The sequence below is a fragment of the Actinia tenebrosa genome, unplaced genomic scaffold, assembly GCF_029948245.1.
Source record: "Actinia tenebrosa isolate PJP-AT-01 unplaced genomic scaffold, QUT_ActTen_1.0 PGA_scaffold15__27_contigs__length_11533743, whole genome shotgun sequence".
Classification (NCBI taxonomy): Eukaryota; Metazoa; Cnidaria; class Anthozoa; order Actiniaria; family Actiniidae; genus Actinia; species Actinia tenebrosa.
Window position 1 is genome coordinate 3852663 of NW_028292575.1, and position 27256 is coordinate 3879918.

Below are 27256 nucleotides of genomic sequence, written 5' to 3' on the forward strand. Positions count from 1 at the left end.
TGTCGTCTTGGAATAACCTATGGCAAATTTGTTTGCTTTTGTGTTTGTTTTGTTTTGTTTGTTTTTGTTTTTGTTGTTTTTTTGCGTTTTGTGTTTTTTGTTTTTGTTTGTTTGTTTGTTTGTTGTCGTTTTTTGTTTTGAATTAAAAAAACTTTACCTCAACGAATTTAAATCTCTAGTTTAGTTAATTATTATATAGAAAAGGATTATAAATCGTCGCGCTAATTTCAAGTGAGCGTAAAAAATATGACCACGATCGAACATTCTGGCAAAGGTTGCGGAATGATGACATTTTATAGAAAAAATATGTCGTCTGGGAAAATTCCGGTTTTCTCCGCTTGGACACTCTTTTTAATGGATCTTGATTAATTTTAAGACACGGAGAACTAATTGTTTTTACTGGTAGGAGTTTATTTTAAGACGGTTACAAACGTCCTCAGAAAATATTAACAAAATTAAATGATAAATTTTTCGAGGAATACTTAAGACTTGAATAAGATCATTTTTTTTACTTTGATGGCCCTTGAACTCTAGTGAATAATTTAATCTCCCACTGATTTTTTCCCCCAAAAAATGATGAGCTACGGAGTATTTTTATTAAGTTTTTGTTTCAATTCATTATTATTATCAATTCTATCTGAAATCTCTTATCTTAGACAAAGATGATTTCATATAGTTTGAAATTGCTTGTTAAACTACACCATTTCTATTATCTATTCCTTGATGGAGATTATTTCACGCATTTTCTCGTATAACTATCCTTTCTAAAACGGCTAATTTTTTACACTATGTTAAACAATGATTGTTGTCAATATTTTAACATTGCAAAACTAAACTAGCCCTAATACTTTATTACGGCTTATAAGCATGAATCTTTTGGAACCCTTAAATTAAGCCCTGGTATATAAATGATCTATATCAGGGCACGGCTAACCCTCAGATCGAATCATTAAACAACCTCTGGGCTGATCAAAGTCAGGGCTTGGCTAACTTACACTTCAATCTCTGAAACAACCTCTTGACTGGTCAATTTGTGGGCACAGTTAACACACCCTGCAACATCCGGACGTGAATAGCACAGATCATGATTAAGATTTGGCGTGTTGAGTTTTGCGGAGGCAGGAAAACCTGAGAAAAATCCTCAATCATAGCGAACCAACAACCCAAGTCTATCCATCATATTAGATGCATGTTTTTGAATCGACACCAGTTGCACATATATTGTAACTTTTCCTTTGTTCGAGGCTGACAAAAATCGATTCCCTTTCACTGTCAAACCTGCACGGACAGGTACTTTTTAGCGCGTCTAGGAAATCCCTCTTGAAAAAGGTGTACAAGAAAGGATTGATTATGCAAGTTGAAAATCTTATAATAGCGAAGGCTTCTAGCAATGGAGACAACCGTAGCATAATTGGTAGAAGTTCCAAGTTTACGGCCGTCATCGTTGCGCAAAAAGATAAAATAAACCAAGGCAACCAGCAAACGACAAACAAGACAGCCATCGTGGCGAAAACAACGATGCACTTTCGTTCATGCGAAGCACAGGCTTTTCTCCGGGAGCTGTTTTTGTCGCTTCTCATTTCTTTATTAAATCGTTTGGTTCTTGATGAAATGGCTCTGAACATGACAATCTGAGCATAGACGATAAAAATGTATGGGATAAGAAAAACGGCGATAAAGCAAAACGCGTCGTGACCAAGATGAAGATAGACACTTGTCTTTCTTGTCTGTGGGTTCCCACGCAGAATAGAGTTCCAAATGAATGGTAGAACTGATATCACACTGGAAACAATCCAAATGAACCCAATGACGATAAATGACGTCTTTCGATTCGCGCCTCGGTGTTGAAATGGTTTGACAATCGCGATGCATTTTTCTGCAGTTACCGCGACGATGTGGTACGCCGTAAGAATGGCAGTCAGTTTACAAAGCACCTCAAAGACTTGAAGAAAATCTGTTTCAAGTTTGAAACAAAACGTAATAAAGATTGGAATATCCAACGCCCCAGTAATGAAGTCTGATACCGCAAGGCTTAATAAGACATAGTTTCCAGGAGTTCGTAATTGTTTTCTCTTGTAAAAGAGAAAAACAACAAGTCCGTTGATAAGGGCTGTCGAAATTGCCAATGGCATAAGTACAGCCATATTTTCTGTAGGATTGCAGTTTTGAACGCGATGATTCTGGCGAAACTTTAACGTCTCGTTACAAGATACATTCACACTGTTAAGATTTGGACGTAGAGTAAGATTGACTTCTGTACAGTTCATTTTGATAACCCGACACAATTGTAGTTCTTTAAGCGTTGATAACTTCAAAGAAATGAGCGGTGAATAACATCAGTATTCGTCCGTCTTGCAGAAGCTGCGATCTGCATATAAAAGAGATCGATAAGTTCTTGGATGTGTGAATATTTATAGATTCAAATAAAGAACAATAGATTGATGGCGACTGAACAAACACCCTCTGTGAAACATGCTGTAATTAGATACCAATGACAACCATACGACATTTTGCTAAGTAGTTTCTAAAATTAATTAGACCAAAATACCAGATCTTCTGGTCTTCTTCCGTATCAAAATATCAAAAAATTGGGTAATATAGGGAGATAGCCGTTTGTGGCGGGAGATTATGTGATAAGTATCATAAGTTGTATTGATAAAAAAGAGAAGTTACGGTTTTCACGCGTTTACTGCGATTCCCAGTCACACGCGACCAATAGACCTTCATCATAAATGAAAGTTTGAGTTTGGGTAGACATGACATTTCGAATGTATATGTGGCAGTCTTCTTCAGAATGATGAAAAGTCAAGCGAAGGAAGAAGCGTAATAACTATATGATAACTTTGCCGACAATCTTGCAATAAAATTTGAATCATATTAAAACTTACTAATTACATTCCAATCCTGTTTTGTAATCACCTTAGTAATACCCAGGTCAAGTGCTTTCTAGATGGTCATTAGAAAAGATTACATAAAAAAAAGGGAAAAAATAAATATATTAAATATAGACATATGGTAAAAGTATCGCGCTTGTTTGTTTATTCTTTGGTTAATTTATACGCCTAAAGTAAAGTAAAGTAAAGTAAAGTACCTATATTTAACGTCGGTAGTTCCTTCAGTTGAAATTCAACTGCTATCGATGGAAGCCGACGGTGCGCACTTTACCCCCTCTCACTCTCAGTGCTCTATTTTAAGAGTATTTAAAGCTGAAGCTACACGGATTAGAGAGAAGTCGAAACAGACGTGGAGATCCTAAGGATCGAACCGTGGACCTCAAGCTCTGAAGGTCGCGCACTAACCAACCTAAGCTACGCCTGCTCCTATAAAGAGCTACGTTTTTTCCATAGTTTATTTGTTTATTTATCTATTCATTTATTCACCAATTTTTGCCCTCGCCTATCCCGCTCAAGACTCAGAGTTTTTTCTGTGTCTTTCAATTTGCAGCTGCATAAGTTGCTTCATATACTGCGAGGATCAGTTCAGTTTGATACATTACAACTGCAGTACAAATATATATATCATATATAATTCTCATATATAATTCTCATACACATATTATATATAGTCTTTATACAACCAACACTTGACATATCTTTGCGATTTCCTTTTTTCTAAAAATCAGCTAAATTAAGCACCAAACTTGCAGAAAGAAAGAAAGAAAGATTTCAAATTCATGTTTATTCATACACAGAGGTACAATGAGTTAAGATTTTTTAAAAAATCTTCACATGCCGTGTGAAAACGAAAAACGAAATAATGAATGAAATATAAGAAAGATGGAGGAATAAATGAGTGAATGACCGAACGAAAGTAAGAAAGAGAAATACAGTAGAAAGTGAATGAGGAGAAATAAAAATGAAAATATTATTGATAAAAAACGAATATTTTTCACTTGCGTTGGAAATCACTTAAGAGCGAGTCCACCTGAAACCATGCAATGCTGAAAAATGTGTCTACATGGAGTATCTCCGATTCTCTTGATATTTTGCACAGTTATGTACTTTGATGTGATTATTAAATGTGTGGAATATCAGACGAAAAGTTCTAAAACGCCGAGAAGATATGGACGTCGAATGAATCATGCCCAGACAAAATATGCAAATTACTTGAAATTAGAGCGAAATTCACAATAACAGTTCTCTAAAACTACAGCTCTTTTCGAAATGGAAACTTATACAAGTGTAGTATATCTATTGAACACTACGATGAAGGTAGCAAACTATCATTGCAATTCGAAACATAATAATTAAGGTAATTTACGATTAAGTCGTTGGAACCGAGATTTAAAACAGGTATTTTTGGCCTCGGAAATAAACATCGTATATTCTAGCTGCGGCGGGCTTCTAAAAGTACTCAGTTATAGATAATGGGAAACAAGTGCACGAAAAAAATATTTTTGTAAAGTATTGATTGTGAATCATGAGAGCACCGCAAATTGCGTGATTTAGAGATTGTCTTATATGACGAGCTAATGGCTTATTACAACAAACTAAGATAACTCATCAAATGAAAAACTATGGCAAGCCAGTAGTAAATAAAGGAAAACAATCTAGAAGAAGTCAGATATTTAGCTCTACTACTTACTGTTTGCGAAAGAATGATACAACATAAACAAAGTCAAAAAGCCATACACCAAAATACAGTACACATTGATTGATCTGGACGTCTTTAGATTCAACAGATCAAAAACAGTTTTCCGTGTTTGATACTCTGATCAAAACACGTGGGATGTTGAGAGAACACGAGAGGAGCGTAGGAAACCACGACGCGTAGCGGAAAGCAAAGTCTAAGTAAATTCTCCCTACGTGCAGTCTTATTCAAACTGACCAATGAGCGCACGCGATAGATTAAAAATGACGGTAGCGTGTTTTGATACTCTCATCAAACATGGTTTTCGACCAATCATAGCGCGAGTAATATCCCAATTATTTTATAATTAACAGATCAAAAACAGTTTTCCGTGTTTGATACTCTGATCAAAACACGCGGGATGTTGAGAGAACACGAGAGGAGCGTAGGAAACCACGACGCGTAGCGGAGTGGTTTCCAGCTTCTCGAGTGTTCTCCCAACATCCCGCGTGTTTTGATCAGAGTATCAAACACAGAAAACTATTTTTGATTTGTTTTATAAGATAACAAACACGCGAAAAGATCGAAAAAAAACAAAGTCTAAGTAAATTCTCCTTACGTGCACATTCGAAGCAAGAAGTCTATGAGAAGTCTATAAGATGTATTATTATATGACTGTGAATCTTAGAGCCTGGACACTAGCAAATCGAGCAATCTGATTGGATAGATCGCGGACTGGTCTAGATTATCCGGTATTAACCGGTCCGATCGCATATTAATCTTACGGCGAAAACATTTTGCCATTTTCAATGAAAAGTGGTCATATAATAAAACTCTTATCAACCGAGCTCGGTCAGTCTGTACGGGACAATCTTGACCTCGGTCAGGTACAGACCTCGGTCAAGATTATCCCGTACAGACCTCCCGCTCGGTTAATAAGATCTAATTAAAGAAATCTAAAAAAATAATATAGGATCTTAAAATTTTCCAAGTTCGTCGTGATTAGATGAACAAGCTGGATCATGTAATAGTGATGATGATAAAGTTAGCATTTACCGAGTTAAAAGAAATTCCGCGCAACCAATCAGAGACAACTATTCTCACGCCTGAAATGAACAAGATATTTTGATTTCGATCCTGATCGATCGTATCAGATAAAAATATTAAAATGTTAAAGTATTTTTGAGTTTGGTTTATCGTATGTGAGCATAGTTTTGTTTATAGCAACATAAAGTTAAGTGGATGTCGAACGAATAAGGGGATTTCTTCATCGCTTGCGATCGGAATGAATTCGGCCCGTCGTAACTTGATTAACTGAAGTTATACGCCTAGGTCGCATTATTTTGATAATAGGTGTATTAAAGGCGATTTTAAAAGTCACAATATTGTTTTCTTTACAACAAAAATGCAATTAGATCACAGAGATATAAATTCGAAATTAAGATGAAATTGTATAAAAAGCATCGATCTTCACATGTTCTATTTTTACCCAAATTAGCCAGCAAAACAAAGTGCCTTATATTTGAGTCAACGAGCACAGAATATATATATATGTAAACAACAAATCTAAATTGTGAACTTGTATTTACTATTCTTACAAGGTAAACTGGGTTTTTATACATTATATTATGGCCTAAGTCTACGCCGTTTTTTGTTTGAAAATATCGTCATGGACGTATTGTTGGGTCACGTGACACCTTCTAACAAGCGAAATTTCATCTATTTGAGATGTAATTTTTCCTAGAGAAATGAAACTTTTACAAAGATTTTTTTGCTAAACAGGTTGCCCTATCATTGATATATCTGTGATAGCTTTCGAAGTCGAAGGAAATGAAGCCGCATATTTGAACATAGCTCCTTTCTAATCTTTTATAATATTTTTATAAGCTTGAAAACAACTCCATAATTCAAAAATCTACAGATTTATCAAATTTTAAATACTTAAGTTTTTATTTACTTTAAAATGCCTATAAAGTCACAAGTCAGTCGTGGACAAGATATGAATTCTCTATCTAAAATGTAGAGAAAATACGAGACCCTCAAACTTCAGGAAAAGTTTATGCTAATTTTGGCCGTTTTGAGGGTAAAACATTCAAACAACTGTAACTCCAACGCTTTTTACGCTAAGGTCAAGCAACTTTGCTTGAGTAGTAAGCTCATCAAGATGTACGAACAAGCTAAGTTTAAAGAAAATCGGTGAGGTACCATTACATGTAGACCTGCCTGCATGGTTTTCACACGGACTCGCTCTTAAGGTATCAGGGTACCCCGAAATTGCTCAAAAGTATCGATTTTTACATTTTCACATTTTGCGATCAAATATATTATAGTACACTCAACAAAATTACTCGACTCTGATTGGTGGAGTACAATTATAGCGTTAATTGTACTCCGTAGGAGTACCGAATTAAGTCGCTATGGCAACAAGGCCAAAACAATGTCAAAACAATTATTTTCTATCATTTTGTACTTAAAAAACATATAAACAAAAATTTTAAAGCTGTAAGAACTAATCTTTTTTATGCATTTCAGTTGCACGATGGACTGAAAATCGGCCGCCAAATAGACAAAGATGAACGGCGTCGATGCGCATTTTTTACTGAAATTTTGCTGAGTGAACTATAAACAAAAAATCACACGATCTTCTCGTACAATTTGGAATTAATAGACAATTGTAATGTTTTGAAAGTTCTTGTAATTGCACGGGCCTTTAGGCGAGACTCGTGTCTATTAATTTCCAAATTGTACTCGAGATCGTGCGATTTCCTATACTAATATTCTTCGATTTTCCCCCCCAAAAAATTTCGATAGTGATTTTTAATAGCGAGTAATAAAAAAAAAATGGTTTGTGTCAACAAAGGTGCTTCCGCTCAATCAGAAACGTTTTTGCTTTTTTCTCGGAAGTGATTTTGCGTTCAGTTACCCGTACATTTTGAGTCAGATGTCAAAGGGAATTTGACCGATTTAACTGAAATTTTGAGGAAGTCATCTTGGATAGTTATTCTTCAAAAATATGTCTCCGAATTTTGAATTTTGCTTGCTTCCAAAGTTATCGTAGATTTTGGCTTACATACAGGTGATATAGCAGCGTCATAACTTTAAGAGCGTATAAAAAAGCAACGGGGCAACTAATCAAAAATCGAAGACAATTTTGACAAGTGATGTCTTGTGATCTCGGAAAGGTAATAAGCATTGGTTTCCGATCATCACCGGCTGTCATCGAACTCCGCGAAGATGCCACGGTGAAAATGTGAATAATTCGCTCTAACTTAAAAGGATAAATGTATTTTACGAAAAGGAAAGGTGGAGCGGTTTCTACATTTATTCAGCTTTCAGAAAATGTATACTTTGTTGAGGTTTTGATTAAAAGGTTTTGCGCTATTAAGAGTTGAATGCAAAATGGTCGCTAGGGGTACCCTGATACCTTAATGCAAAGTTCATCAGTGTCAGCTGTCTATAGATGGTGCCACATTTTACCGCCAACTTGGTTTTCTTGGTGGAAACCGTATTTGAATTTGAATCGGTGGTTCCATAAATCCAGTTAAGGTTTTGGCAATTTGTAAGATAATTTTTAGACCAAAAGCCTAAGAGATTAAGAGGTTTTACAAAAAATGCCTTAGATGATTAATACGAAATGTGGTTTGGATATTAGTTCTCGGAATTAGTGGATACAGGAACCCAAGCTGGTTACTGATTTTATGTTGTATATAATAAAAATCTTATAAATAAGTTTATTATTATTATTATTTTTTCAAGTAAAATTCATTGTTTGAATTTGAAATTCTACCAAATTTTTATCGGGAAAACCGATGATCATAATTATCGCTTCGCGGTTCATGCTGGTATGAGCTGTGCTACCGAGATACGGTCATGCAAGGACGTGACTGTATGACGGCTGCCAACGGCGCCTTCACATGTTTTCAGTTCTACCCTGTTGAGTTGCGCCAACAAATGCTTTACTTGCTGTGGTGTTTAATAGTAATGATGAGTTTCATTTTTATGACGAGATTTTTTGCCAATATTTTACACAAATGAATATAATAAATCCGGCGCGCTCATTGGTCACAATTTACGTCTCATGCTGCTATATTCACCTACAGTGAATTAATATAACTTGCGCACGGGCACGCTCGTTTGTCAATTTGTGCTGCTTGCAGAGATAAATAAAATTTGAAAAATAAATCTCTCCTTATTATTTCCTAAATTCACTTGTGTTAAAAATTCTAAAAGACTCACGTCTCGGTAAATAAATATTCCCCGATATTTACTTCGCCTTCGAAGAATGATTTTTAAATATAGAATTTGCGATACAAGCCAGGGGAGTGTAACACTATGATAACATTGCCTCAAAAGACTCTAGAAAACCAAAATAGATTCAGTCCTGAGTTATTTATAAATTAATGAAGATCAAATGTTTACCTAGTAAAACTGAAATTTTCTAAACGTTTGTCAACGATAGCTCCTGTGCAAGGTGTTCTTATGGACATTGGTTTTCCATCAGACACTGCTGCCAGGCAGATCTAATGCATGAATATATAAATTCATAAATTAAAAATTATAAATATATAGGATATCATACAAGTTCTTAAATTTAAGTTTAATAGATTCGCTGGATTTCTTTTCTTTTTTTTTTTTTCAGTTTTAAATATTTTCGTATCATTATTATATAGTTTTGTAGAAGGAAAGACAGCCTTATTCTTTAGGTGATAAGACAAATGAAGCTAGCTTTTGTTCGTTCGCTATTTAGAATATATATTTAAAAGGCACTTCGTTTTTATCATATGCGTTTTTATCAATATTTTCGTATCATTATTATATAGTTTTGTAGAAGGAAAGATAGCCTTATTCTTTAGGTGATAAGACAAATGAAGCTAGCTTTTGTTCGTTCGTTATTTAGAATATATATTTAAAAGGCACCTCGTTTTTATCATATGCGTCGGTTAAACGCTTGGGAAATAATGAAGGCGTCTCTTATCTTCACCATAAAGAATCCGCTATTCCAGACTGAATTTCACTATTACTGTAACTTTACCGTTAGTGCTGCAAAAAATCAGTTGAGATTCTGCCTTATTGAGTGGGGTTTAGATTTGTTAGGCTTTTTGCCGTCCAAACCTGTAGCGTTATATAAAATCCCATCCATTTTAGATTGTGCATGCCTATGATAAATTGGTATAGCTGGGGAAAATGCTCACCGTGCAAGGTTGTCAAAATAAATTGGACGCTATTTTTAACCGGTTTTGAGAAGAAAATTAAAATAAAGGTTTTTGTTCAAAATAACACTAGATTATATTTCTCACCTGAATTTTGTTCTTCTGCTGCAGTTCAGAAAAACCTGTGAACATTCGCTCGTGGAAACAGAGGGGGTCAGCATGCAATTAGGAAAGCACTTTAGTGAATATGGTACCAATTACTGACCATATATGGTGAACGTTATCATCAGTGGCGGATCCAGGGGGTCAAAGGGGTCCACGGAACCCTCCTTGAAGGTTTGATCTTTTAGGTAATAGAAATATGTCTTACATTAGAACAAAATTATAATGATTGTTGCTCATTAATATGACCATATGGCTCCTGCTAGAGCACTGATTGCAACATATTATTTTAAACTTCCCGATAAGACCTATCAAGGTAAATTAGATAGTCGATATAAATGATTTATTTAATATTCACAACTTTTTGACAAGTTGTAAAACGTATCAAATTGTCTGCCCACATCTTCTAAATTGTCATATTTTTCAAAAATTGGTTTGAGACTGTTTGGCAACATTCTGATAGCATTACAAGTGATGAACATGTGCATGACGAAATTCTTCGTTTGCACGTTACGTCATCGCGGACATGTTGGTACCATTTAACAAAAGATTTCTCATTAGCATCCATTGATAACGTTACCACAATGGCCGCCATGTTTTTATCTTTTAACTCTCTTGGGAATGCTTGGAACCCATCAATACGCAAACACATTAATATTCATAGTTTATATTCATTTTTCCCAGTTATCAGTAGCTATCGCATGGAAGGATGCTTCCCTGAGGCAAAACGTAAAGGCTTTCTTTTTTCGCAAATAATGTTTTTTGAATTGCGCCAAGACTCAGTGTTGTCCTTAAGAAAAACATGTAATGCTTCTATCATAATTATTAATCATCATATCTATATGGCAAAACTTCGCATTTAACATGTAAAATCCTATTTAGTAAAGTCGATTTGATTATTTCTTCATTAATAGTTGATTAATATATTTTCAAACTAGTCAATCATTTTAAGTTCGTTTTTCTTTCATTATTGGCGAGTTGCAATTCAGCAAAATGGAACCATCTGAAAGATCTAGCAAACAAACTAAAATCCGAGAACAATTCAAAGCCATTCTGGAACTACATGAAATCAAAACGAAAAGGTACCAACGACTTAGTGTTGCTGAAAGAAGGAAGTCAAGAAGTGACAAGTGATCAAGACATAGCACAACACATGAATGAATACTTTTCATCTGTATTTACACGAGAACAATGCATCCTTCCAGAATTTGGCTTTGTTGTTACTGAAAAGTTACGCAACGTTCAATGTTCAGCTAATGAAGTGGAAAGTTATCTAAAAGAATTGAACATTCACAAGTCCCCTGGGCCCGATCAAGTACTACCGCGTATCTTGAAAGAATGTGCAAAGGAATTATCCACATCACTGTGCAAGATGTTTAACAAGTCGTTTTATTCTGGTACACTTCCATCGGACTGGAAAATTGCAAATATAACTCCAATCCACAAAAAAGGTCCAAAACACAACAAGGAAAATTACCGTCAAATCTCGTTGACATCTATCATTTGTAAAGTGGCAGAGAAAATAGTACGATCAAGAGTCATAGCCTTCTGGACAGAACATCAACTATTAAACCAAAATCAATTTGGATACTTAAAAGGCAGATCAACGGTAGCCCAACTTCTAAGTAGCTATAATGACTGGTGTTTATCAAGAAATACCTCAAAAGCGACAGATGTTATCTTTTTAGACCTGTCAAAGGCGTTTGACAGCGTTCCACATGAACGCCTACTCTTCAAGCTTAACAGGTATGGCATTGACGATCAATTACTATTGTGGTTCAGGAATTTTCTAACTAATAGAAAACAAAGAGTGCAAATACGTGGATCCTTTTCTGATTGGTCTCCAGTAACATCGGGTGTCCCGCAAGGTTCAATTCTGGGGCCGATCTTGTTTCTGTTATATGTAAATGACATTCCAAATGTAGCCACATCAAGCATCAAATTGTTCGCTGATGATACTAAGATCTATAGACGACTAACCGACGTTGGGGATGTAACAGCTCTACAGTCGGACCTTGCTTCTTTAGAAGACTGGGCGGCGGATTGGCAAGTCAAGTTTAACCCTAAAAAGTGTGAAGCCATGAGGATAACTCATAAGGGTGATAAGAATAAAACACAATATCACATATCCGACACAGCATTAAAGAACGTACATGACTACAAAGACCTTGGAGTTACAATGTCGAGCGATCTAAGTTGGTCCAAACATGTAGAAGCAATTGTACATAAAGCAAATAAAGTCCTTGGTTTAGTTAAACGTACCACGGGTAGTAGAAATAAGGAAATCTTTTCCATACTCTATAAATCACTGGTCCGTCCCATTCTGGAATATGCATGCCCAGTTTGGGCACCACACCTAGTAAAGGATATCCATGCAATTGAATCTATACAACGAAGAGCGTCACGCATCGCACTAGGTCAAAAACGACAAGAGATGGCATATGAAGACAGATGTAAGATACTCAAATGGAACTCTTTGCAACTTAGAAGGGAATTCCTCTCTCTAGTTGAGTGCTATAAGATTGTACACAAGATGAACGGTCTAGATTTCAGTGACTATTTTGAACTTTGTAAAAGTACGAAAACGAGAGCTAATCACCAATTTAAAATACAGACCAAATCTGCTAGGATAAATTGTTACAAATATTCTTTTTTTGTGCGAATAATCAAATCTTGGAATGATCTTCCTAATAACGTAGTAAATCATACAGATGAACCCAACGTAAATAAATTTAAAACAAGACTTAAGAAACACATGAACATTTTTTGAAGTTAGTATTGTACATATATATATATATATTATTAGTTCTTAAAATTATTTATTTATTTTTAAATTAGGGGACTTATATAGGGCTAACCTCAATGTCTTCCTTTTCAAAATATGTAATCTACATTTTGAATAAAGTATTATTATTATTGCGTAACGCTATTATCCTATACGTCAGTGCTCCGACATAGTTTAATTGTTCTGAGTCTCGAGATTTTTAATCTAAAAGCGTTTGACTTCAAAGTCTAAGTTAAATTGAATGTTTGTGCTTTTATATTTTCTGGTTAAGAAACTACAATGAAAAAATTACATTTCTAACTCAAATATTATGCCTCATATTCCAATCTAAAGGGGAACTACGTACCTTATTCGGTAGTGAATCTATTTAACATTTAAGCGTGTTGAATTACCTGCCATCAGATTTCAGTGCTCCAACCGACAACGTTTAATTAAATAGGTGAGCATATGAAGACTCCCTGATATCGATTTTGAAATTATGAATTATTTCTTATTTGTAATAAAATCATATGGAACTTCTTGTGTCTGTTGTAGTTGTTATTTATACGAAAAAAAGACGTTTGACTTCAAAGTCTAAGTTAAATTGAATGTTTGTGCTTTTATATTTTCTGGTTAAGAAACTACAAAGAAAAAATTACATTTCTAACTCAAAGATTATGCCTCATATTCCAATCTTAAGGGGAACTACGTACCTTATTCGGTAGTGAATCTATTTAACATTTAAGCGTGTTGAATTACCTGCCATCAGATTTCAGTGCTCCAACCGACAACGTTTAATTAAATAGGTGAGCATATGAAGACTCCCTGATATCGATTTTGAAATTATGAATTATTCCTTATTTGTAATAAAATCATATGGAACTTCTTGTGTCTGTTGTAGTTGTTATTTATACGAAAAAAAGACGTTTGACTTCAAAGTCTAAGTTAAATTGAATGTTTGTGCTTTTATATTTTCTGGTTAAGAAACTACAAAGAAAAAATTACATTTCTAACTCAAAGACCATGCCTCATATTCCAATCTTAAGGGGAACTACGTACCTTATTCGGTAGTGAATCTATTTAACATTTAAGCGTGTTGAATTACCTGCCATCAGATTTCAGTGCTCCAACCGACAACGTTTAATTAAATAGGTGAGCATATGAAGACTCCCTGATATCGATTTTAAAATGATGAATTATTTCTTATTTGTAATAAAATCATATGGAACTTCTTGTGCCTGTTGTAGTTGTTATTTATACGAAAAAAAGACGTGGGGGAATATGAGGTAAGAAAAACCTTGAAATAAGCTAGGCTTTTTGTCCGTACAAATAACAACCAAAACAAGATAGACATAAATAGACTTAAATATCGTTTTTTCGCAATATTCATACAGACAAAAACCGAGAGATTGGGCTGCTTGTGTCTGAGTCTTCACATTCTAGGAAAGAGCAATAAATCCCAATATTAGAATAAAAAACCATCCGTGTGTAAAAAACCGATCTGTGTGTAAAAAAAAATCATGATTTCCATCATTTGAAATTTCGTCATTTTTTATCTATTTTTATCGCTACAAAACTTTGCTAATATCAATGTGAAAACAATGTTTAAACTCATTTATCTATTAATTTTTTCCTTTCAAATGTCACACCGTACGTAGCGCGATAAAGATTTGTCATAATTCATAAACAAATTTCAAATAAAAGCAGCAAAACTACAGGAAATGAGGTTCAAAGCTAAGTGGACTTCAAATAATTAAACCATTAAAGATGATAACAAGGCTAATATTCGTAATGAATAAAAATTTAACCAACTCTTCCTGTTTTTGATCCGTGTTATGTTCTCTTGTTTAACATGATTTTCGTCATCTAGCCTTCAAAATGTTGTGGACTCACGAGGCGTAACCGAGGGAGTCCAAAACAGGGGCCGATAATTGCGGAGAATATAATCTAAAGTCGATCTCAAAAGCTCATCATAAATTTGCGCGAAAAAAGGAAAACAAAGGAAATACCAAGGAAAACTAGAGGGAATTGTTTTTTTTTTAGCAAACTTAATCCATACTATTAACTTTAACGTATATTAACTTTGACCTCTTTTAGAAATCCGGAGATGAAACATCAGTTTTGTCAATTTAGTGGCCGGTAATTGCGAAGAATATTCTTTAAAGTCGATTACCAAAGCTCGTCATAAATTTGCACGGCAACATGTTTTTGAAGCTTACTTTGAAGAAAACATTTACTTTTAATTCTTAAGTGTTTATTCTAGCTACTTTAAAGAAACTAAAGAGAGAGGAAATTAGTACGACACGTATGTAGGATTTGCAATCGTGTCCCGAAGATTATATTGAGATTGAGGAAATAAGCCAGTTCATAGTTTAACGATTGTTTTCAGTGCGCATGCGATTTTTTATACCGAATTTCTCATCGCTTTTGTTTAATTAAGAACACGCTTCGGAGAACCTGGCCCTGCTGAAGAAGGATCGTTACCTATTTCAGCAACATTGCGTGCAATACATTATTGCGTCGTGTGGCATGGCTCGCAGGAATCGATGAAATTTGAAGGCTTTTCCGCTGTTATGAATGGTTCTCTTTAAAGAGTCCTAGTCAACTACGATGCGCGCCGGAAACAAATCAATCAGCCGTTTTCTCTGCCAGGCAAAAAGGCAGTTTTGTAGATGAAGTTTGAACTTGGAATCTAAACTATGAAAATGCAGTCTTTACTATAATATGCGAGGGCTTTTTTTTCTTTCGTTTTCTCCCCAAACCCCTACATGCTTTATTGGGATGTGAAAATGGAGAACTAGTTTTCCCTGTTATATCACAGCGTGAGAAAATACCAACAGAACCCTATGCTCCGTATTAGGTGAAAGCAAAAGATTGAATTAGAATTTAGAAGTTCACTTTTAAGGCCCTCGTTTCAGAGTTTATTTAGGGTTCCATAGAATTTTAAGGATCTTTATTTAAGACTTAGAAATGTGGTCAGTCGTAGGGAGCACCTCAAATGCGCATGTGCACCAGGATACGCCTCCCCAGTTCCCAATTTGATTTGCTAAGCCAAGGAGACGGATTTACTTTTTTTTTTTTTTTTTCTTCTCTTGATTAACCAGGTCGTATTGTCCGCAATTACCGGCCACTTAAACTGACAAAACTGATCTTTCATCTCCGGATTTCTAAAAGAGGTCTAAGTTAATATAAGTTAAAGTTAATGATGTGGATTAAGCTTGCTTAAAAAAATAATTTCCTCTAGTTTTCCTTGGTATTTTCTTGGTTTTCCTTTTTTCGCGCAAATTTATAATGAGCTTTGGAAATCGACTTTAATGGAGTACGGCTACGCTGGAGATTTCTGCCCCCCTGCTATGAGCAGTAAGCCCGAAATATCGCCGGTCTCTGTCATGTCTTAGCATCCATAGCCGTTTCTTTCCATGTGGGACCCATTTTTACAGGAAAACATTGCATTTTTCTCTTATCGTTCAAAAAACCTCGAGAGGGTAGAAGACATTTATAAAATCCCTTGTAATTAAGGCCGGAAAGAAAATGAAAGAACAGAGAGTGTTCGCTTACCAAAACCTCGCTCGATCATTATTATTTTTTCATTATTTCCTTAATTTATTAAACGAGAAACGGATTGTGCTTTTGATAGAGCAAAACCTGAAGCCAAATCCCCGGTGTAAAATATACTGACAAAGAAATGACCTTAATTGATTCTCTCTATTGTGGACGTTTGCTATTACGGACTAATGAGTGACATTCCCGACGATGTCCGCTGTAACGAGAGTTGATTATATATGAAAAATATAACTGCTTTACTTCTCGAAACGTGGTTTTCTACATTTTTCTTGTGTTCTCTCACAGCATCTCACGTGCTAAGATTTTAGAGTGTCTAAAATGTTACATTATTTTATATTTCTTAACTTAATTTTTTTCGGGTACATGTAAAATGAAGACAGCATTTTTATATTAGAATTAAGTGATTTCAAGCGTATTTGTTTATCGTTTCTGTGGTAACGTCCAATATTTTAAAATGGCTGAGCTTCTTAGTTGAAAAAAATTGTACTGAAAATTCAATCGACCAAAGCAGTTAAGACAGGACAAACTGTTTTCCGAATTTGAATTAAAATGTGGTAAAAAAGTACAGAGAGCTACCTCAAAATTAGTGGTGATAACTAGTAGAACTAGCGTGGACTGCGTCGGTGTTTCTGAATAAAACAGCAGAAACTTGTGGATAAATTGGATTACAGTAAAAAGCTTACTCCGACGAAGGACTAACGTCCGAAACGTCAGTTTCACAAAGATTTTTATGGTGATCCAATTTATCTACAAGTTCCTACTACCTCAAAAATAAATGAAGTTCCTGAGTTTGAATGTATCAGTCGTCATGAAAAATGACGTTATTCAATAATTCCTAGTTTTTATTGATTATATGCTCAATATTATTGTCCTCAAACACATATAAATACTTTGTCTCAATCTATTAGTCTAAATCACACATGAAATTGAAAAACGTTGGGAATTTGAACACTAAACACAAAACAATTTTATTGCATATTCAATATTATTTATTCAAATACGACAGCAGGAAATTAAGAATACTTAGAATCACCGGAAAACGTATTTTTAATAGTACTTTTCTACGTTTTCACTATGCGTTTTAGTTAGATTGAATTTAAAACTTTTACATTTACCCACAATAATGCGAAACAAAGACCCCGACTTTGCTTGAGTTGCCTATAATTTTGTTCAAAAAATATTAAGGTTTTGTTTGAAGAAAACAGTGTTTGAACAGGTGCAGTTTTGTTTTGTTTATACAGTGTTATGACTACACTCTGTTTCGTTCTTCCCTAGTTACGTAGTGACAAGTAGTTGGGTAAATACAATGAATCGCAAAACGATTGGCTAATGTTGAACCTTTCATTTCTCGGTTTCATAAAGATGTGATAAAGACGTGACCTATTATAATATATTCTTTTCAAATCCTTGCTTTAAATTCGTCTAGATTTATTCAATTTACTGTAACTTCAGTGAATTATGGCAGCCCTTTGTTCAGCTCTCAAAAACAAGCGATTTTATCAAGCAAAGTTACTTATCGATATGGCAATCGATGTGAACGCCAGAACTCCTGACAAGCGAACAGCACTAATGGAAGTTTGTTTTCTCGAAGAGGAGACAAAAGCTGCTAAAATAGCGAAACTTTTGTTACAAAATGGAGCGAAAGTTAGCTTGAGAGACAAGACAGGCATGACTGCTCTCTCGTATGCTTGTAAGTTTGGTCGCGAGCAGCTGGTTGGATTAATGATCAACGAAGCTCATACATTTGATCTAAATTCGCCAGACAACGAAGGAAACACTGCTTTACATTACGCCGCTTCGTCAGGCAACTTCGTGGTATTGAATTTATTGATAAAAACGTTAAATAAGTTTAAATTGAGTGTTGATAAAGTCAACAAGCGAGGAGAAACTCCTCTTATCTGTGCTTCGAAAGCCGGACACTTTCTTTGCGCCAGAATTCTGATTTCCGAAGGAAAAGCTTCGAAGCAAGCCAGAGACAAAGTTTGTTTTAAAACTGCTGGTGAATGGGAGAGAACGGAAGAGAGTATACGATCAGCTTCAAAGTCTCCACTCTTTATGACTTTACAACTACAAATGAGAGAGGAGTCGCCTCGGGGATCGCTTGATGTTGACGAAAACATAGAACAAAAAACAAGACCTCACACTGCTCCAGTCACAGGAAAATCTCAAAAAACTCACAGAGATAATCTCAGGAAGTTATTTGAATACTACGAGGGGCAGCTCTCGGGTGCTTTTCGTCCTAGTATTAAGCCGAAACCAGTGATAGTAGAACCCGAAGCAAGCGAAGATACAGCATCGGAAAGCTCCGATTTCTCAGAAACACTAGATTTTTTCCCCGGTTCGGGATTAGACCCAAGATCGTTACTAAATCGTCGATTCAGCGTAGCCAGAACAACAAATAATATTCTTAATACAAATAGTGCCTTTCGCCGAAGATCTATTGCAACAGCAGGAATCTCAACGGGTCAGAACCGAAGACTTTCACTGGCGTCTTCGGGAGATTCTCGGAGGGGTTCTCAGTCGTGGTCTCCCTCTCCGAAGATTCGCCGAGGATCGATCAATGTCATAGCAAAGCTAAACATGAGTCCTCAGCAACCAAAACAGACTTTAACTCCGGGTAAAGCTAGAAGGGGCTCTTATGATATAAGGAATAAAGCACTTGATAATACAGGAAATAGGACGCTGACAAAGAGAAATCAGTCACCTGTTGTGAATACATTAATGAGCAAGTTAAAGACTTTGGATGAAGCGACCGACGATGAAAAAGAAGATGACGTTTTACAGAGAAGTTCGCCAGCAGCGCTAAAAAGCGTAACTTTACTAGAATAACAAGTAAATGTTCAAAATATACAAAAGTGTGAAATCTTCAAAAATAAATCGGACAAAAATAATCAGATAAATCGGATGAACAAGAAAAATGTATGTTAACCGAAGTTAAACGATTTTTATTGCACGCATAAAATAAAGTATTTGGAAAATCAATAAGAACAGTTTCATGCCAAACAGTTGCCCTGTCAAGTGCGACACTTTCTCTCTCCCATGAAGCGAATTTGTATTGATATCGCTTCCGTCTCAAACAAATTTCACCAATCAATCGTTTCTCGCATTTTCACCGATATTTATAGTGGGTTGCACATCGAAAGACGGATATGTAAATCGATAAGTCGAGGGTTTTCCTTGATATTTTTTAGTATCGAATCTAGAAAAAATGCTGTGTTGAGCGAATGACCTAACTGGTAAATGTAATTGTAAATAGCTTCACAAAATTGCCTGGCTTTCAAAAAAACCTAAACGAATCCTAAGCCTACCCTTGTAATCCCTGCGGGAAAGTAGGATATTTTCTTGGGACTGCGTTTCGAGCTTCGTTTGCCACCAAGAGCCGCGATAAACTAGGAACCCAACAAGCAAAGACGTAAATATTAAGTTCTTGGCTATCTTGTGTAAACTGGGAAAACGCTGTGCTTTTTTGAAAAGGCTGCCATTTTTTTGTGACAAGAAGTTAATTTAATTTTCCAATAAATTCTTCTCTAGATTCCATTTTTTTATAAACCGAATGAACACGTGTCATTTCGTGATTGTCAAAGGACAAAATTTGGATTTTACTCCGTAAACGCGATAGCCGCGTGACCGGACGCCATACATTTCTTCATTTGAGCCTGACAACTTCAAGTTCAAAATAACTGGATTTCATATATATTTTAAACTTTTTAAAGAGCACGATAATCATGTAACTGAAATCACAAGAGCAGCGCGGAAAAGTAAACTGCCATAGCATGGTGACATTTTCAACTTTGCTCGAACAAATTGACCATTTTTCTAATATATATATATTTAGGCAGTGCCTAAAAGCGGAGCCCCCGATACGGAAGTCACAGGGAGAACGATTTGAATGAAACTGAAAGGTAAATATAAGATCGGGGAAAAAATCTACAATTATTTTTTATTCGAGATGAAGATAATTTCTCCCATAATAAAAACCATGCAGTGAAATCGAATCGAAATGCACTACATGGTTTTTTTTTTTGTTTGTCCGTTTTTTGTTTTTTTTGTTTTTTTTTTTTTTTTTTTTGTTTTGTTTTTTTTTGTTTTTGCGCGAGTACATACTCTCCCACTTAGGAATTTTGTACACAACTCACCACCACCCCCAGGGGCTAGTTTTGCTCTTGGAAGGTTCTTCGACAAAGTTTTCCAAAAAAAACCGACATTTTTAGCCTTTGAATCTCTTTTACTTAAAAAAAAACGAAAGATAACTACAGATAATCCAATACAATATCAAGTTTAGTGAAATTGACCTCGGATGTCTTTCATTGAAATCGAAAATCTGGAGATTTAGGAAAAATCAAGGCCAAAAAACAGACTTGGAAACTGGTTAAGGTGAGCAAAATATAAGCTTACTTTAATCATTACGTCTTTTACAGAACGAGACGAAGTTTACATTCAGTTAAACTTGACAAGAACAACTGAGACAAAATAGAAAATAAAGGCAATGTAAAATGACGAATTTCTTTGTCAGTAAATTGGCGTTTGTAAATGTTTTTGAATATTTTTTACGGTTTTTTAAAGTGAAAGTCTAGGTCTTTCTACAACAACATCTCTCAACAACACAAAATTTAAGCTCATTTTAATGATCAGACTTGCTCGAATGCAGCTTAATAAACAGTTGAATATTTGGTGTAAATTTATATTTCATTCAATACTTAAATAAATTATCTGTAAAAATAAAATTATTAAATGAAAGTCTTCGTTGTTTTGCCGATGGGACCCCGCGATAGGAGGCGAATCTTTCTTGAACGAAAAACATACGATAGTTGGTTAAAAACAACCGAATTGCTAAAGATTTACAAAGCTAAATAAAGGACGAATATTTGTTGTAATATGCTCTTCATGTTATATTTACTCCAACATTAAAATAAAATAATCTTATCTACGGAAATATTAAAAGTTTTGAGGGAAAGTCTTTGATTTGTCGATTCGTCGAGAAAAAATGCTTGTCAAAAAATAATAAACGATTGTTTGCTAAACAACACACCTGAATTCTTGGAGAACACTTCTTAATCCATCTTTGAATACATGAAAGTTTTTTTAATTGTCTTTGGTCTATAACTTGCCCTAAAGCGTTTTTTTCTGTGCATTTGAGAGTCGCCTTAGCTAGTAGTTTTGCCTCAAATTCCTTTTGTCTTTCACGTTCATTTTCTCTTTGTTCATCCGTCACGTTTTGCCACATATTCCTTTTTCTTTCACGATCATGTTCTCCTTGTTCATATTCGAAGTCCCGCCTGGATTTGCGTTTTCTCTCTCTCTCTGCTTGCCGCTTTTCTTTGGTGACATTCCTTCGTCTTTGCCTTTCTTTTTCACGCCTCCAGAGTTTTTCCTCTTCCGAAAAAAACTCTTTTACTTCAGGCCTTTCTTTTTTGGCTTCATTCTCCTCTAAGCTTTCTTTCGACATATCGATTTCGGAAAGGGGTTCCATCGTAAACAGAGTAAATATATAAGCTTGGATAAAAAATTGTGTTGTTATCTTTCGGTATTTCTACACGTAATATAATAAAAGGTGTAAAACGTTTTTTACAAAAGTTTAATAGCCGGATTTAACTTTATGTGTACCCGGATGTTGCAACGCGTCGACATTCCCGCCAAAAAAAAAAGATAATCTAACCACCAGCCAATCGGGATCTTTGTGTACACGCCCGGACGGACGGACGGACGGACGGAAGTGACGTCAGCCAATCCATGAAAAATCAACTCGATAGTTTACCACTTTTTCTTAGGTATGGTGCTCCGCTATAATTTAGGGATAAAATTTGGGGTCTGGGACCGAGTTTCAAAACCTAAAGGCAAGCGATCAACCATTATAATACCTTGTCTTCTGTGAATTTGACAGAATTTTATAGATGACCATTAATGGACGCTAAGGCGGAAATCAAGAAGAAGAAGAATGAAAATCAAAAACACATAATATGCACTAACATTTTTTAAAAGTTCATGAACATTAATCCCATTTCAAACTAAGTCAGGTTTTCGATAAACAATAACTAGGTTTCGTAGTCGACTGTCTGTCTTTCACAATCTGAATGAATAAGGAAAATTGATGGGTTGCAGGCATTCCTAAGAGAGTTAAAAAACAAAAACATGGCGGCCATTGTGGTACCGTTAACAATGGATGCTAATGAGAAATCTTTTGTTAAATGGTACCAATATGGCCGCGATGACGTAAAGTGCAATCGAAGAATAGTAACTCTAACTATAATTAATTTTATAAGACGTTGAGCTATTTTGCAAATTTACAGTTTTTTGCTGAGGAAGAAGGCCGAAACCTCTCATGAAACTATTAGGCCCAGTTCATACGTCAAACTTTTCATGAACCGAGCCTAACACGTTGAGGATCGACCAAAGATCGTCAAATATCTACTTTAATTGATTCGGACGTCGTACCAAATTCAGTCAATCCAATTAGATTTTTCCAAGTCAAGCATTTAGGACAGCGGTTAACATACGGTAATATAGAAATCAGACTCTTCCGCAGTGCCGAATTCCCCGGCTCGGCCATCCTATACTTCTTCCTGCAACCCAACCAGGCTATTCTTCGTCACTTTCAAAACATGAACACTTATTGCATATTGGCATTTCACAAGAAATACAAGCGTATTTCGTTGTTGCAAAACACAAATTACACGTATCATCGGACGCCATTTTGCTTTCCCGAGGTCCGGAACCAGCTGCCGAGCCTCTCATATAACACAGGAAGCCATGTTGATGTTTATGCGCACAGCTCATGATAAACCTGCTTGTCCCCCCCCCCCCCCCCCCCTCCCTCCCCTTTTTGCGATTAAATATAACATATGCGTTAGGTTCGGTTCATGAAAAGTTCGTCGTTTGAATCAGAGTAGCTCTGAAGTCGCAATTCCCGACCACTTCAGTCGATCTCAATGTTATGGTCGAACTTAATTGGTTCAGACGTCGTACTTTTCATGATCTTAATTCTTAACATTTGGTTCGGCGCATGAAAAGTTCGACGTATGAACCGGGTTTTACATTTACTACAGTTTTCTGTCTTTATATACAGTCCTTTGACTAAACGTTGTCGTTTGATCGGCTTCATCCCTACGCGCCCAGACCGAACAGGATCATGGGGATAATTAATTCACAGTTATTAGCTGCCGCTTATGTTATCTAACACGTCTTGAACAAGTTGTACTGGACTGGAAACACTATTTTTTTGGCTCTTATCCCCAAAGCAACCTATTTCGAAGCTACTCTCTGTAGCCGGCGATATCTCGTCTGAACGGCGCTCAAGCAGAAAATCTTTTAGCGCCTGCGCGTTGTCGATATTTGGGACATCCTTGATGAAATATGATGTAAAACGGCTTCTTGTTTTCCTGGCGTATAACGCGAAGACAAATGTGAATTTTGCTCTCCATCGTGCGATTGTCACCGACTGATAGAGAACAATTAATTATTCAATAAGAATGCTAGTCGTAAAAGACAACGTTTCGCTGTCATCTCAAAAGATGACAAAAAAGACACGACATAGTCAGTTGTCTTATATACAGTCAATCAATGTGGCATAGCTTTACCACAGTACAGTATAGAAAGTTGTGACTTGTACTGTTTTTAGTGACTGTTTTTTGTACTGTTTTTATTACAAAGGATACTCAGTTTATACATTATATTTCAACACATTATGGCTTTGAGGTTCCACCTGTGACAAGTTGTGTTCTTTATACAGTAAACAATATAAAAATGAATGCTTATTTTAAATACATTTATATGCATATTTTCAATTTAATAGCAAGCAAAACCCCAAATTGACTTATGACTCCCTCTCCATATTTAAGCGATTAGCTTCTAACCCAAAAATTCAAATTCAAATTCAATTCAAAAATGGCTGCAACGCAAGATAACGAATTTTCAGCAAATCGATTTGTGTAACATGTCCATCGCCGATATGACGCGCAACAAAATGGCGCCGACTGTAGGAGAAGTAAGTTTAAAGAGTACAGCAACTGCAACAATTGTTAAAATCTAATGAAATGGACACCAGCTTGAAGCACAGTTTTTGAGCAATCAGCGCGCGCGTACTATCCTAGATATATAATAAAAATAGTTATAAAATGTATATTTAACTCCAAATGGTCATATTTAAGGACATTTCAAACACTGTGGTATCCATTTGTCAAACCAATCAAAGTATGATACAGAAAATAATAGTCAATTCTACTTTACACACCAGACACCAGAACCCGACGTACTAACTAACAACTGACCATCCTTCAAAACAGTTATATATGTAGGGTCCTCGATTACGTCAAAAGTCTTTCCTATAAAACGACCATTCAATGTGAATTTTTGTACGCGGTTATTACCATAATCACACACCAGTAGGTAATAGTCATTATCAATAGCCAGACCCCATGGTCTATTCAGCTGACCATCAGCACCGCCTTCACGACCAATCGTCGATATTCTAGTCGGTACGTTACCTTTCTTCTCAAATACATGAATAACGTGATTATTACAATCACTGACGTAAAACATTCCATCATGTGTTATCACATCAATTGGATCAAACGTGTCCTGTGTTGTCAAACCAAACTGATATTGATGGTCACCGTCTCTTGTGAAGACTTGAACACGATGATTATCACCATCACACACAATGATGCTACCATCGTCATCAACGTGTACACCCCATGGAAAATAAAACTCTCCATCCCCGTTACCTTGGTTACCAAAGGTTTTTACCAATGTCCCTGTTGTAGTGTTCACTATGCATATTCTGTGATTACCATAATCGGCTATGACTAAATCTATATCATTCAGAAATGCTAAACCTTCAGGCCACTGTCCCTGTGCACTATCTTGGCTAACAAACGTCAGTAAGAGATCTCCATCGGTGGTGAATACATGGACACAGTCAGAAGAATCTTTTGAAACAGCGATCCTGTTATTGCTTCTATTAACTGCTATACCTCTCAAAAAACTAGAATCTCTATTTACACCTTTCATGTTAAACTGTCCTGTTGTTCTCATCACTTGTGGCTTGACATTCGCCACTAGTGGACTGTTAGATACATGATTCCGATTCACTTGAACCTCTGCTGTCAACGGACCAGGTACTGTAGACATGAATTCAACTTCTACTTTACCATCAGTTGTCAAGTATTTATTTTCTATTTTCACATTTTCTTCACGCTTGATTTGGACGTCGATATCATCCCTTGGATCATGATTGGCTTCTTCTAACAGCTTTTTATTCTCTGAAGCTTCTATCTTAGATTTCACCTGAATAGTGCTCTTAGTAGGGTCTGTTTTCAAACAAGTTTGTATTTCTCCCAGCCCTGAATTCACTTGTCGCATCAGCTCTGCATTAGCAACATATTGTATTCTAGAGTATGGTGGAATATGGTTGAAGATGAATATCTGAGAGCATTGTGTCTCTTGAATGTTCATCATTTCATTTGTCAGTCCTCTTTCCATCATATTCTTGATGTATTCCTTGGCGGCTGGAATATGATGAATTATATTCAAGTTTGTTGTGGCTGTGTTCAACTTCTCATCGATTTGTCTCAGCAATTCTCGTTCGTTGTCTTGTAGTATTTGGATGATTTTCTTGGTTTTGTCTTTGACTCCTTTTTTTGCCTTTTCTCCTTGTTGTTTGATTGCGTTAGCAATCTTTTCTTGTTGTTGCTTTTCCTTGTCATCTAATCTCAACTGCTCTAGTACCTGCAGATGCTTTGACAATTCAGCTTTCTTGATCGAAGCAAACTCATGTAATGACATTGTCTTATGAATCCTGTGATCTCTCAAGCATGTCAAGCAAATCATTGCATCACAATCTTCGCAGAAGAATTCTAGCCTGTGCTGAGGGTGACTTGTACAAGGACTTTCTCTTGTGATTACGGAACTGAATATCTTCTTTCTTCAAATCCGCCAGGCGAACGACCTTGTGATCTTTAAGGAAGAGCGAATGACTCTTCTCGCATTCATCACACATCGAGTGATCACAGTCAAAACAATACCAAGAAGCGTAGGAATGACTCTCAGAAGCAGAACAAGCCTTTTCTCCTTCTACCAACGCCAGAGCCTTCAAGATTCTTGAATGCATTAGACTTGGCTGTAGATCTTCGACGCTGCTTAGTTCTGATAGAGAAGTTTGTGATTTGCATCGAGGACACTTGAAGATGTTGATTTGGTCAACTTGCTCGGCGTGTCGTTTGACGCAAGGCTTACAAAATGTGTGGAAACAAGACAAGATATTTGGTTCAGTGAAAGTATCATTACACAGGGAACATCGGAGTTCCTCCTTAAGTTCTTCAACAAACGATTGCATATCTTCAAGAGTTGAGACGAGACGAGTCTAGGGAGCTCTATAAAAAGATCTGATGATGTTTGTCAGACGTCTATGATCAGGTGATTATTGGAAATAGCACGTAACCATACATCCTTGAAATGGTGTGAATTCATAATCATATCGATTGCATAATTTAGTATACGATTTATTTATTGGGTCTCTAGCGGAGATGCTGCAAGAGCCGAATTTGAGATACCTTGTTATTCATAGTATGAATATAGTGTTTCTTGGAATTTAAAGCGAAGTGAAGTATTTTCTAGAAATTAGTTATTAGTCATAACTGAATAAATTAGAAGAGCACTTGGATTCCGCGGGGTGTACTCACAGTGTGAGGAAGTTATCAAATGCATTGGAATATTTATTTCAAGATATGAAAAATATCAATGTGAAAACACATAGAAAATAATAAAACGAGTACTAGGTGTACGTCGAGTCGTTTTTTGGGTTTTGGAAGTTACAAGAAACCATGGTAAAAAAAAAAATGAATAGACCTAACGCAATTATGGCCGTCGTTTATTTTCAGAAACAAAAGCTAATACTTAACAATAAGCACTAGTGTCAGAAAGAGGAAGCAGAATTGTGTACTTTAATTTTTACAAAGATTTATTGCTATAAATTCAATGCTAAATTTCTTAATGAACGTTCCATCGCACTATTGAGACTCCGTTTGACTTATTGTATGCCTGTTCGCTCTAA

The 27256-nt window shown here is 35.8% G+C and overlaps 3 protein-coding genes across 3 annotated transcripts; 1 reads left to right on the forward strand and 2 right to left on the reverse strand.

The window, feature by feature from the left end:
* Positions 1–408: 408 nt before the first annotated feature.
* On the reverse strand, positions 409–10095 carry LOC116307784 (melanopsin). The gene is made up of 2 exons (XM_031718091.2): positions 9867–10095; positions 409–2368 (listed from the first exon to the last, which is right to left on the reverse strand). Exon 2 carries the CDS (start codon positions 2265–2267, stop codon positions 1182–1184), a length of 1086 nt encoding a protein of 361 aa, XP_031573951.2. The 5' UTR covers positions 2268–2368; positions 9867–10095; the 3' UTR covers positions 409–1181.
* A 7465-nt stretch (positions 10096–17560) lies between these two features.
* On the forward strand, positions 17561–19675 carry LOC116307786 (uncharacterized). Its single transcript, XM_031718095.2, has one exon. It carries the CDS (start codon positions 17668–17670, stop codon positions 19036–19038), a length of 1371 nt encoding a protein of 456 aa, XP_031573955.2. The 5' UTR covers positions 17561–17667; the 3' UTR covers positions 19039–19675.
* Positions 19676–23828: 4153 nt separating this feature from the next.
* On the reverse strand, positions 23829–26590 carry LOC116307785 (uncharacterized). Its single transcript, XM_031718094.2, has one exon. It carries the CDS (start codon positions 26032–26034, stop codon positions 24424–24426), a length of 1611 nt encoding a protein of 536 aa, XP_031573954.2. The 5' UTR covers positions 26035–26590; the 3' UTR covers positions 23829–24423.
* Positions 26591–27256: the final 666 nt, after the last annotated feature.